Source organism: Zootoca vivipara, chromosome 1 (genome assembly GCF_965207765.1).
Source record: "Zootoca vivipara chromosome 1, rZooViv2.hap1.1, whole genome shotgun sequence".
Lineage (NCBI taxonomy): Eukaryota > Metazoa > Chordata > Lepidosauria > Squamata > Lacertidae > Zootoca > Zootoca vivipara.
The window spans coordinates 5,639,323-5,653,308 of record NC_142582.1 but is presented as its reverse complement, the minus strand read 5'-3'; the positions used below and the strand labels follow the sequence as shown (position 1 = coordinate 5,653,308).

Sequence of the window (13,986 nt, the reverse complement as noted above, 5' to 3'; positions counted from 1 at the left end):
TTAGGTATAAAAGGAGGAGGAGGAGGATTTGGCCAGATGCAGGAAAGGAGCTTGGCAAAGGGGCTGACAGCAGGGGCATAGCCGGGGGGGCAGGGGGGCAGATGCCCCCCATCAAATAAATAAATAAAAATACTCTGTGGGTTAAACCACAGAGTCTAGGGCAGGCATCCCCAAACTTTGGCCCTCCAGATGTTTTGGACTACAATTCCCATCTTCCCTGACCACCGGTCCTGTTAGCTAGGGATCATGGGAGTTGTAGGCCAAAACATCTGGAGGGCCGCAGTTTGGGGATGCCTGGTCTAGGGCTTGCTGATCAGAAGGTCGGCGGTTCGAATCCCTGCAATGGGGTGAGCTCCCGTTGCTGGGTCCCAGCTCCTGCCCACCTAGCAGTTCGAAAGCACATCAAAAGTGCAAGAAGATAAATAGGGACCGCTCCGGTGCGAAGGTAAACGGCGTTTCCGTGCGCTGCTCTGGTTCGCCAGAAGCAGCTTCGTCATGCTGGCCACATGACCTGGAAGCTGTCTGCGGACAAACGCCGGCTCCCTCGGCCTATAGAGCGAGATGAGCGCCGCAACCCCAGAGTTGGACACGACTGGACCTGATGGTCAGGGCCCCCTTTACCTTTACCTTACTTAACTAACTGAGGTTCTGCCTCCCACCATCATAAAGCCTGCACCTTCCCAACATAAATTCTCGCTATGCCCATGGCCGGCAGTCCTTAGTTATAAAATAGTGAAGAACCATTTTAAAGTAAACTTCAGTAGGTGTGTGTGCACACATGACAGAGGCCAGAAGACCTGGGACTCAGGTAAAGATTGCACTTAACATATGGAGCAGTAAAGTCTTTTGGAGCCCTGAGTCTCCAAAATTATTATTATTATTATTATTTTATTGTTTATACCCCGTCCATCTTGCTGGGTTTCCCCAGCCACTCTGGGCGGCTTCCAGCAAAATATAAATAATAAAACGTCAGACATTAAAAACTTCCCTGAACAGGGCTGCCTTCAGGTGTTTTCTAAAAGTTGTGTAATTCTTTATCTCCCTGACACCTGATGGGAGGGCGATCCACAGGGAGGGTGCCACTGCCGAGAAGGCACTTATTGCTCTGTACCTTCCTGCCAATCGCTTCCCTACGGAACACCATCATACTAGCTCCCAGTCCTGCAAAGATGCTCATCAAAAAAATTCTCTTGCTTCAAGTCCAAGCTCTCCAAAATGAAACAACACCCTACCTGAAAATTGAATCCAGAGCAGTGCACTTTATTCAGCTAATTAGCTACTGTGCTATTGGGGGGGGGGAGTGCCATTGGGCCACAGTCATAAAATATGCAGAAGTGGCTTATACGGGTTAAACACTGCTGCGTCCTGAATTCCCAAGGTGGCTGGTGATTCAAAAATGAGCAGTCAACAGCCAAGCTGCACTCTTCAAGGTAATCATTAAATGAAACCTCCTGAACTCTCTATCCAATTTAAATATGATTCACTCTTCAATGATTCATTACATGAACAAAAAAAATCCAAAACCCAACAACTCCAAAATGAATTTTCTAAAGTATGCAGTAAGAAATTGTAAAAGTTCATTGAGGACTAAATCTTGTGTTTTGCCAAGGTATAACATTGTACTATAATGTACAATATAAGCTTTTATAATTGATAATTAATTTCTCATTTCTAGAACACTGAGTCCTTAGCAATCCTCAGCTTGCTCGTCCTCACAGTGAGACAAGCCAGTATTTTACAGCTCCATTTGCTCAAAGTAGCTCACAATGAGTCAGATAAATCACAATTGTTGCATTAACACTGCTTCTAGGTAAAGGTAAAGGGACCCCTGACCACTAGGTCCAGCCGCAGACAACTCTGGGGTTGTGGCGCTCATCTCGCTTTACTGGCCGAGAGAGCCGGCATACAGCTTCCGGGTCATGTGGCCAGCATGACAAAGCCACTTCTGCTGAACCAGAGCAGCGCATGGAAATGCCATTTACCTTCCCACTGGAGCTATGAAACAGCAGCTCCTGGTGATATTTATTTATTATTTATTATATTGTTTAAATTTATATGCCAGCTTTCCTCCCAAAGGAGCCCAAGGTGGCAAACAAGAAGAGACCAAACACTGGCAACCTCTGGAAATAGTTCCAATACAGGTGCAGACTGGAAAAAGATCTGTCTCAACTTCAAAGGCTTGTTAAAGGAGGTTTTCACTAGGTGTCAAAAAGACAGCAGAGGTGGAGCCCCTGTCTAATATTCAAGGCGTGCTATATCTATGCCATGCAAGTTTCTGCACTTTCACACACATGCTTAACCAGATCAGCATTTTTTTGGACTTTAATTCAATAAATTAATCCAAATATTGCATGGGTTGAAATTCCATAAAAGCAGGTGTCAGTTACATGTTTTATAACACAAAACATTTGATAGCATTTTGTAATATATTGATGGATATAGATAAAGAGTGAATTGCATTTGGAAAATAACCATCCAAGCTAAATTCATGCTGATACAATTTTAGAATATTAAAAATGGAAGAGAGAGGCATATACAGTAACACAGAATGACATTTAACTGTAACAAGCCATTTTTTAAAAACAAATATAGCCCTCTTCAGATGTAGCTCACCTTACAAATGTGCATATTTTGAACAGACTTTGTACTCTGTATTCATGTTTGTCACCAGAGGCCCAGGGGACCTTAGTGACTATAAGGGCCTTCTACGAGATTTAGCAGGTTTGGAAGAAAACGCAACAAAATGCAGTATTTGATAAGAAATGGCATGTCATATACAGATTAGATATGACCTGTGGCTAATGTCATGTGCACACCACTTCCCAAACTAGTATTGAGAACACCCTGGATGCAGAGGAATCAGGAGTATGTACAGAGCCATACACTAAGAATCGAAGGGACATGGTATTTCTGAGCACATGCTCAGCTCAGGAATTGTGATCAGTACCAGAACCAAGCTCACAAGTCTTTTCACACACACACACACAAAAAAATAAGATTCCTGGTTGTTCCCACTCATTTTTAACAACCTAAGAGGGCAAGGGTGAAAGGTTTGTTGTTGTTGTTGAACTGGACTCTGAAACCCTTGTCTGCAAATCACTCAGAGATCTGCCAGTAGATCCTGATCGACCTTCTACCCTCCCATTCCCTAGGATAAATGAAAATTTGACTTGCAACCCACACAGGGACTGTGTCAATCTTCACAAGAACTTCTCCTTATCCAAATGAATTAGCAAGAAGAATGTGGGAAGTACAGCCATACCTCTGCTTATGTATCCCTCTGGATACGTAAACTTCGGGTTGCAAATGCAGCAAACCCGGAAGTCTATACTTCCGGGTTTCTCCACATGTACAGAAGCACTCAATCGTCCCGTGTGCATGCGCAGAAGGGCGCCTCCAGGCAGGGCCTTTGGAACGGATCCCATTCGTAACTAGAGGTACCACTGTACAGCAATTGCAAGGGAAAGCCTCCAACAGTGGTGACAAGCCTATATGCTCTTTACTATTAAGTACCTATTCCACATCCTGTTTTGGCACTGCTATCATGGGGGAATCTACTAATGGGGAACGCCAGGACATCCAGCATTTATGGGAATGGATGACTGTTGTCCCGATAACCTTTCTGTTCCTAAAGTACTGTAGGTATGATGAAAGTTTTCTGCATTTGTGCCATTTGTGTGAGTCCTCTCTTGTTGTGATGCCCCCTGCCCCACCAACTGTGTGTGTGTCATTTTCGCCAGCATTTTCCTTTCCTAGAATGCTAAGGGTTATGTATCACAGGCTTCCTCATCCTTGGCTCTCCAGATGTTTTGCGACTACAATTCCCATCATCCCTGACCACTGGTCCTGCTGGCTAGGGATCATGGGAGTTGTAGGCCAAAAACATCTGGAGAGCTGAGGTTGAGGAAGCCGGGTGTATCCCATCCTCCCCTATTATGCGGAAATGGAATTGAAATGGAATCTTAGGCAAGGTGACGTCTTCCATTTTCTGTGGAGATCTGTAGTGAAAAAAACCTGCACTTCTATGGCTGAATAAATCAATGGAGGGCATCTCTAGAGTCAGACACGCTGTCCCTGCGTGTATGTGTGAGGTTAGTGGGGGAATACATGGTGCTCTCTGAATGGGCCAGATCACCATTGTTTGAAACAAGCAACTGAGCATTTAAGAATCTGGTGCTTGGGCATTATGGTACATGTGCTCTTAAGCATAGAAGCCAACTGCTAGGGGCTGAGGTCCCTTCTCCCACCCTAAAATATTTGAGGGGGCCAGCCCCCCCACAAAGTTGATGGGCATTGCCATTCAAATAGTGTGTGTGCGTGCTGTGTCTTGTGATTGATTATGCAGGGTGGGACGTACCTGCCCCCCCCCATATTTTATTGAAGTTGGCACCGCTGCTCTAAAGTGTTCTCTGGATGGCAACATGACAAAAGGAAATCTCTCCCCCTCCCCCCATCCCCAATTTATTTTATTTTGTTTTGTTATCGGCCAGCAGCTGCATTTACGAAAAGTAGTCCGAATGGTGGGTGGCATTGTTTGGTTACACAGTTGCCTGCAATTAATCACTCTAAATGTTTCCTTTCATTCGCCATTACAGGGAATTGTAAATCTACCAAAAGGGGGGAGAAATGGGAAATAACTGAAATCAATAAGAAAGCCTTATGAACATGTAAAGTTATTAGTGAAATACAAGGGTTTTAATTAAAGATGCCAATGTTTTGTTAAAATGTCAGGTTTCCATAATTGATCCACGGCTGCTGATTCGGCTTTTTCTGTTTTGGGGTCCCACCAGCTCCCATTTGCATCTTGCTGCTCTTATTGATTACTTTCCCTCTGCCCTTGGACAGTTCTCTATTTTTAAGCAACAAAATATTAATTCTTAATCCCGGAGCTGTTTTTATAGGCATGAAAAGGTCTTGTTGTTTGGTTGCATGTGTGTTCAATCAAGAGCAGCTATTGCCTACAAAGTAATAGTTGCTCTCTCTGAATATCTCTGAATATCTTAATATTTTCCAGAGATGACGTCAGTGCTTGTCAGGCGAAGGCCCAGATATGAGCTTCAGGGGCTTGTGAAGAGGTGAGCCTGATGAGTCCTCCGAATTCCTTGTCGCTTCAGATTTACGCCTGAGCCCACAACACCAGTTCCAGACCTCTCCTGAGGACTTTCCCAAGAGCGATGGCAATATCAGCAGGAAATTACATGTGTACCAGGACTAATGGTTTTTTGAATAATTTTCCATCAAGAAATGATGGTCTATGAATCACTTGATGCCAATTAGAAGACGCCATAAAGGTTTTTCACTGGCTGCAATACAAATGACAGGAGAGGGGGGGCATCATTTCCTACTGAGCACCAGTAAATCCCCAACAGGAAGACACTCCATGTCTCCCTTGCCACCAAAGAGAAGCTCCACAGGTCTTCTGCTGTGTTGATGGGAACCCCTTCCCCAAGGCAAGTATTTCTTTGGAGGGGGAGGGCTTGAGGAAGGGGGTAGCTGGGAAGAGAGAGCTGTGAGCAAATTGGACTTTTTGAGTATCAATTTTTCACATCAAGCATTACCAAAGCCCTTTAAGGCTTTCTGAATGATCAAAATTCTCATCCAAAACTTTCAGTTTTGGGGACGAAGAGGCATTCCAAGTTTAACTTACAGCATATGAATGGTACAGAAACAAGAACTGCTGTGCAACTTTCCTTGGATGGGGAAAGTCTACCTCTACTAGATGAAAAAGGTGAATTAAATCAATGGTACAGAGTGATAAGGAAAGCTGCACCAGTGGAGCTTCCTGCCTCTGTTGGATCTCTCAAGGGATCAAAGTGAGTTAGGGGTGGCACTGTGGGTTAAACCGCAGAGCCTAGGGCTTGCCAATTGGAAGGTCGGCGGTTTGAATCCCCACGACGGGGTGAGCTCCCGTTGCTCCTGCCAGCTCTAGCTCCTGCCAACCTAGCAGTTTGAAAGCACGTCAAAGTGCAAGTAGATAAACAGGTACCGCTCCGGCGGGAAGGTAAACGGCATTTCTGTGCGCTGCTCTGGTTCGCCAGAAGCAGCTTAGTCATGCCGGCCACATGACCTGGAAGCTGTCTGCGGACAAACACCGGCTGCCTCGGCCAGTAAAGCGAGATGAGTGCCGCAACCCCAGAGTCGTCTGCGACTGGACCCAACGGTCAGGGGTACCTTTACCTTTTTATGCAAGGAGACAGAACTTTCAGGGTGGAAATGCTACAGATGGAAGAGTTTGGCCTCAAGGACAGGTTTAGGATCCTCTAGCTGAACTACAATTCCCATCAGCCACATCAAACATAGCCAGTGCCCAGGACTGATGGGAGTTATAGTTCAGCAACACCTGGAGGGCTGAAGGTTCCCCATATCTGTTCTAGATGAAGAGAAATTTCCCTGATAAATTCTTCCAGGACCATTGCATACGAATCTGGAAGAGGTGGTGTTCTCCTAACGTCACTATAAATTCTGAAGCCCTATCAGTCAAATATCTGACTATGGAAGGTGCTCAAAGACTTATTTTTCTCATTAAGGTGATGCACATATTCTGTGTAGCTTTATGGGAATATTTCAAAACGTCTGTGGGTGAATGGGCATGATCCAGTACTACAGCCCTGTTTGTTTCTGAAGTTACAGAATTTACAGTGCTTAATTCTCCTCTCCTTTAAATCAGTAGGATTCAAATGTGTTGACATTTGCCTAGATTGTGTGTTTTAATTTAAGCCCATTGAGAAAAGGCAATGGAATGTTGCAAAATAAAAGCTATGCGTCTTGAAGAGAGTTCAAAATAGCACACCCCCTCCCCTTGCAACCCTCCATCCCAGTGTTGCCCCCTGATTTTCTAAGCATTTTAATTTATAGTGGCTGGCTAATTATATAACATCATATTCTGAAGCAATCGCTTCCTCGTAAGACACAGTTTATAATTCCTTATTAATTGCCCTCTTAAGTGTGCGAATTTACATATCAAATTTATGTAGACAATAAGCAAAAAGGAATAAGATGCAGGTGGTTGTTCCAGAAAGATTTATAAATAGAGAATGAGAGAGGCAAATAGTCAGAAAAAGGCAAAACATAAAGCAGTCTGGGGTGGACAGTATTTGTTCAAGAACAAAAGTATCCAACTGCTATTTTCCCCATGTAATTTGAAATGAAAGCTGTGGATTAAGATATCTCAGATTTATTCCTCCCTCCAACCTGAAAATAATTTGGATCTTAGCTTAGAAGGGGGGCTCATTAGAATATTTTCTATTCTGTGACTCCATTAAAAAATGTATTAACATGCAGATGTGCCCTCAAGAGATTTGTTTCTGGAAACCAAACATGTCATTTGGTTATGTGTTAGAGATGTTTTCATGTACACAACTGAAAAATGTGTTCCGTTGCTTAGACTTGTGGGAGGAGAAAGAAACCTAGAGAGGATGGATGAAGGGTGTCTCAAAATAGCATCCATTGCATCAAACATTTAAGCGCCTTTCTTTTTCTCTCTCAAGCACATTGATCAAAGCTAGCATGGGCTCCTTCTTCAAATATTTCTTGACAAAAATAAAATTAAAAAAAAGCCAAACTATTTTGGCCACTGCAAATAACTTTTCCACAGTCACTTTAATCATTGCCTGCCCTTTGTTTATTAAGAACTACGTATGTCCTGAATATGATAATGGATCAGGAAATACAGTGAAGTTTGCAAGAAGAAATAATTTTAATCCCTGATGAGCAGGCATTTCAGAAACAAATTTTGACAACATGGCTCAAGCACAATGGTCAGATGGAAGCTATATTGTACTGGAGACATGCGTATACCCACTGTGACTACAACTGTGGGTATGCCCCCAGGCCGTAGAATAACCTTCCCCTAGGGATATGATGGGCACATATAGCAACGGTGCTCTCCCAATTGATTAAACCATATCTACTTGCAAGGGCACAGGGAGTGTTAGAAATGTTGGGTTTTTTTCCGTATTTGATTGTCTTTTGTCTTGATAAGAAAATAAGAGCCCTGCAAGTGCAGGCCAAAGGTTGATCTAGTACAACACCCTGTTCTTATGGCAGATGACCAGAAGCCTGTGGGAAGGGAGCTTAGGGAGCTGGGTATGTTTAGCCTGGAGAAGAGAAGGTCCAGGGGTGATATGATAGCCATGTTCAAATATATGAAAGGATGTCATATAGAGGAGGGAGAAAGATTGTTTTCCGCTGCTCCAGAGAAGCGGACACGGAGCAATGGATTCAAACTACAAGAAAGAAGATTCCACCTAAACATTAGGAAGAACTTCCTGACAGTAAGAGCTGTTCGGCAGTGGAATTTGCTACCATGTGGAGTCTCCTTCTTTGGAGGTCTTTAAGCAGAGGCTTGACAGGCATATGTCAAGAATGCTTTGATGGTGTTTCCTGCTTGGCAGGGGGTTGAACTGGATGGCCCTTGTGGTCTCTTTCCAACTCTATGATTCTAGGTCTGCAGACAGAATCTGAGCTCCCCACCCTGCAATTCCCAGCAACAAGTTTTCAGAAGCAGGCTACCTCCGACAGCCACCATGCCGAGCCCCCCCTGAAAGTCTTATCCTCCATGAATTAATCTAATCCACTCTGAAAGCCTTCCAAGTTGGTGGCCATCACTGTCTCTTGAATGAATTCCATAGTTTACACAGGTAAAGAAATACATTCTTTCACCCGTCCTGAATTTTCCAATATTGAGCTTCATTGGATGTCCTCGAGTTTATGAGAGAGGCAGAGAAACTCTTCTCTAGACACTTTCTCCACACTAGGCATCTTTCATTCAGAATTTGCACTAAATCCAAACCATTCAATGCAGTATTTTTTAAAATGCACATCAAATACCCGCTTTGATATCCACCAAAATTTCAGCACTCATATATATATATATGCTTTTGTGGCCAGGAAATTCTCAGCTGCAACATAATGGAGTATAGTCTAAGGACAGCTGTTATAAAATTTGTAAGAATGTTTTAAAATAAGTTTTGTGTGTATGAATTTGGTGTCCGTGTGAGAATTAGCACATGATCCAAGCCCCCTATTAAGTTCTCCAATGGTAGAAGCTGTGTATACTGTATATCATGCAAAGGTTCTGATCCTGACCAGCTCCTCAGACACAGACTTCCCTAATGCTGACATCCTAGGCAACATGCGGACATTCAAGAGGCAGGAGCACCCTTCCCAACATGGGTGAGGCTAGCACCCCAATCCTCCCGTCCCCTTCTCTGTATGTACTTTCACCTGTAGAGGCAACTCATAGATCTCATATGCTTAGATCAGGTTGTACCACTTCATGCTTTAGTGGGGGGATTCAATTTTTGAGCACCTCCCCAACTCTCCCAGAAAGTAAGAAAGCTTCTAAGCTAGTCTACTCCATGGGCTAAGTTTTGTTTTGTTTTACATTTAGGCACCCCCCCCCCCCCATGTAGTGGAACATTAAGAAATGTGATACCTCATCCTACAGCCTGGATAATTTCAGACTTATTCTACTATACTGCATTTTACTAACTCAAGATTCTACCTGTTTTCGTTTTCGTCCTTGCTTTTATTACGTATTTTTTTTTGTTTGTTCTTGTATATTTACACGGTGAACCACCCTGAGATCTACAGATGAAGGGCAATCTACAAATTGCAACAACCACCACTTAATTTCTCATTGCTGCTGCATAGTGACTTCCTATCACTGAGAATAAAACTCTCATTGATTATTACTGTATTGAGGGTTGCTGTTAACAGGCTATATGCATGAACTCTGGATAGTTGTAAATCCTTCTTTCATCTCACTTTATATTTTTCTTTACTTAATCTAATGCACTTACAGGTCTGACATTCATCTGCTGAAGGTCCCCAACACCGGTTTCCACAGGACTTGTGACATGGTCCACCTTCGGGAAGAGTAGAGACAAAATACAAAGAGAATTTAGATGATTACTTTTTACTTTTTTTTTCTGCAGTGCCTCTAAAGACTCCTTAAGGGGAACCACTATCACACTTTTATGAGAGTTCTATACCTCATCACAACTGAAAGATGTGCAGCAAAAGAGCTCCCTAGGAAACATACACCAAGTTTCAAACATATATGAATTAAAATTTATAGTGGGGCTTTGCATTTCCCTGCTTCTTGTTGCTGTTGTATTTTAAAATAGATCTGTATCTTGTTTTAATTATATGAGTGTTTAATTGCTTTTCATAGAATCACAGAATTGTAGAGTTGGAAGGGACCCAAGGGTCATCTAGTCCAACCCCCTGCGATGCAGGAATCTCAACTAAAGTACCCATGAAAGATGGTCCCCAACCTCTGCTTAAAAACCTGAAAGGAAGGAGAGTCTACCAATAGTTGGTTAGAGTGTGGTGCCGATAATGCCAAAATTGCAGGTTCAAACCCCACCAGGGACAGCTGCATATTTCTGCTTTGCAGGGGTTGGACTAGATGATCCTCGGGGTTCCTTCCAACTCTACAGTTCTCTGATTCTATATATTTTCTATGTTTTTAGCTTCTTCTGTTTCATCTATAAGCCACATGGAGTCCTGGTCTGGGAATGAATGAATGAATGAATGAATGAATGGCGGCAGCTACTCTGGAAATTAAAATGTTCTTTTCCAGATCCAATCTTTTCATATGGACCTGCTGAGAAACAAGCATAATGACATATGCATGGTGCCTTAAGCAAGACGACAGATTCTTATTACCAATTAATGCATAGTGCTTTGATTCTTCTACACAGCACCAATGGTGTACAACTTCCCATGTTTTCCCACAGAAGCTCACCTTTTCAGTATTGTCCTTTATATTGTAATACGATAGGAAATTCATAGGGGACAATCTCTTTCCAGCTCTTGATTAAAAACCAATTTTGTTTCATTGGAATCTCATCATTAATGGGTTGATGCCCACAATGTGTCTATTGTGTGTTCACTCGCACCTCTGGCCTATTAGGTGTGCATACGTTGGAATAACTCACAAGTGTTAATTTACGGCATTTCCAAGAACTGCTATGGGCTTCCTCTGTCCCTGGCACACAACTTGCAGAAGAAGAACCCTCTCTCATCCTCACTCCTAGACAAACCCTCTATTATCAGTGACACTTCAAACTCCTCAAAATCAAATGTGGGATTTTGTGGGTGTATTTTGTGGCCTTCCCATGCCCAACAGCAGTGAGTGAGGTGAGTCGCTGGCAAGAACAACTCTCTGCTATTGTGGGTTGTGCAGATGAGAATGCTTGTCCGAAACCACTGTGAGGTGGCAGTGGAGACAGGGGGCACATGTGGTTTTAAATTTGTCTTCCCTGTAAAGTAAGATATGCTGTTCAACATGCATAAAGTGATCAGGTCACTGGAACCACATTCTCAAGTCTAATTTCACCACTTTCTGACACTTACACAATGTTGATAAAATCTACTGATTATGTTGTACAGCAATTACACATGTATGCCAACTACCTCATTAAAAGCATCATCTCCTTGATGTAACAAAGTTCATTTCAGGCAATTATGCCAGAGAAATGCAGTTGCTGACACTGGTGTATATTTTCCTGTCACTGCCTGGCATCTGTTTATTGAAACCAGCAGCTACAGCTAAGCAATGCAAGCCCATTCTGTTTGATGGGAAAGGGACTCCAGTCTCCATCTAGCACAAATAGCACAACTTTAACCCACAACAATGACAATTATTATTTAAAAAATCTACTGAAGCACTGTGCAGAATGCTAATAGCACCAAACTGCCTTCAAGGGAAAGAGATTATGCATGAGAAAGGGGGAAGAAACTGGCTCTGAAGACTTATTCAGTTAAGACCAATTGCAAATTGCATGTGAATGAATGAAGACTTATGCAGACTTAAAACTCTGCTCAAGTTTATTTTATTTCCAGCTCTCCCTGCCACAGAAATGCAATAGTGCCCCCCCCCACCTACAATGCTTCCCCCCTAAAAAATAAAAATAAAATTAGGGGTACTCTCATTTTCCTACTCACATTGAAACACTGCCCCTCAATGAGGCCAAACTTAGATTCACAAAATGTAAACACACACACACACACACACACAGGACTAGCAAGAATAGTAACCCATTTTGGATCTATTAATGAACAATCATTCTTATACTTTTCACCAAATACCCAATTGAAGCTGGAATTTTACCTGGAAGTAAGTACCATTGAATTCACTGGAACCTATTTCTAGATAGAACATTTGCAGCATCTCGGCAGAGGTGATATTTTGAGAAAATTACAGTTCTATCCACTTATGAACGTTTTCATTTATACAGAGGACACAATCCAGCCGAGGCCAATCATGTTTTCAGACCCACCAATTCCATTGATGGTGAGTTGAGCACATACTTTCCCCCTTGTAACTGAATAGTCCTGAAGTGGGCTTGTAGTTACTGGACCCTTTTCTTAATGGGCGTGGCGTGCTGTTACTTCTTTTTAAAAATAATAATAATAATAATAATGACTTAATGGGTGTGGCGTGCCGAGAAAGTCTCCATTTTTAAGCACCTGTGCCTGCTGAACCACTGCCCCTCATTTGCCTCTTTGCAGGTGACCCAAATGACACTTGTGCAAAGACAGAGCAGGAAGACTGTGCTTGGAGGAGCATCATGGCTCTGGATGCCCCTCGTGATTGGCTTTCCAGCCAAGAGACACACCCAGATTGCCGCCTCACAGAGGAACACATCCTCCAAGGATATGTGATTTTGACACATACTGAGGGTGAAGACAGGTGTAATAAATCAAGAGAGTTCACAGTAAATCCCTGAACCACAAATAGACTCCACACTTCACAAATGAAATGACAGGTTCCTTCTAATCAAACTTTAACCCAAATCATCCATCATGTTCTTCCCCCATGCATCCACCTGCTCCCTACCCCCCCTTCTAAAGTGTGGCCGGAGATCCATGAGCTTTCTACCAGCCCTAATCCTATACAATGGCTTACCACCCTTTGTGCAGCAGAGGCTCATAAAGGAATGTAAGACAAGTCCGGCTGATTCAGGCCAATGGCCCATCTCGTCCAGCACCCTGTTTTCCAACCAGATGCCCCAGATAGGATGCCCTCAACTGCCCTTTCCCCTCCTTCAGTTCCCAGCAACTGGTACGACTCTGGTTCTAGAGCACAGAATGGTGTTGGTGAAGATGGACATAAGCTTAACAACTGAACTGATTCATACTGGTGTTAAAAACTGATATTAGAAGATCTTCTCAAGCTGAATACTGTTATGAGTTTGTGGGTGGCAGACTCCCCAAAATTCCTGGGTCCAGTAGGTGTTAGAATTTAATCAAGCCTCCTGAACCCCCAGAGCCAGCAAGGGTTAAAATACAAGCCAGGTCAGCATCCTCATGAGGTAGTCGCCCGGGTGACAAGCCATTAAGAAAACTAGGGGAGGGGGCTCTGTGCCAAAAGTCAAAAGGTTGGGGGCCCCTCCTCCAGCTCAGAGTTAGTTAGAAGACAAAGCCAGGGTTTGAACGAGTCTTTAGAGTTGGCTGTGGTGTAACCTAGAGGAAAAAATGTTGCACGCTGGAGAAGACCAGAGCACGATGGTCGATTTTTGTTTGGATCTAAGGCTGTGCCTACAAGAGAAGCAAGACCCTCTTGGAGTGTTAATGGTGTGAGCCTCTCCATCACAGGCTCAGGATGTATGTATGTGTAAATGAACCATATACCATAAAGACTCCACAGTCTCTGCTGTGCCTCATTCCCAAAAGGAAACACAGACCCTTGGTAAACTACATGAAACCCCCTGGAATCTCATACAGCTCAGATATTGGGGTGGTATGCAACCAGTGCTATTTTTCTAGAAACAGAGGTGCCGGATCTCACCATGAATGCCTCCCTTGTTCTCTTATAATGGCAATGGCTCCCACCTGAGAGGTGCTGGAGCTGCGTTCCAGCGAGTTTTTGCTGAAAAAAACGCCCTGTGTGCGACAATACTTTTATTTCACTGCGCTTGCCCAGATAAGGGGATATTGTTTTAAACACCAGGTAAATTAATTCACATAGACATT

The 13,986-nt window shown here is 43.3% G+C and overlaps 1 protein-coding gene across 6 annotated transcripts in view; it reads right to left on the bottom strand.

Annotated features, from left to right (window-relative positions):
* ERBB4 (erb-b2 receptor tyrosine kinase 4) overlaps nucleotides 1-13,986 on the bottom strand; it is an 801,677-nt gene that overhangs the window by 216,455 nt on the left and 571,236 nt on the right. For all 6 annotated transcript variants that reach the window (XM_088667872.1, XM_060282295.2, XM_060282293.2 and 3 more), the window contains exon 5: nucleotides 9,804-9,869. In XM_088667872.1, coding sequence (XP_088523998.1) covers nucleotides 9,804-9,869 — 66 coding nt within the window. The remainder of the gene's footprint in view (nucleotides 1-9,803; nucleotides 9,870-13,986) is intronic.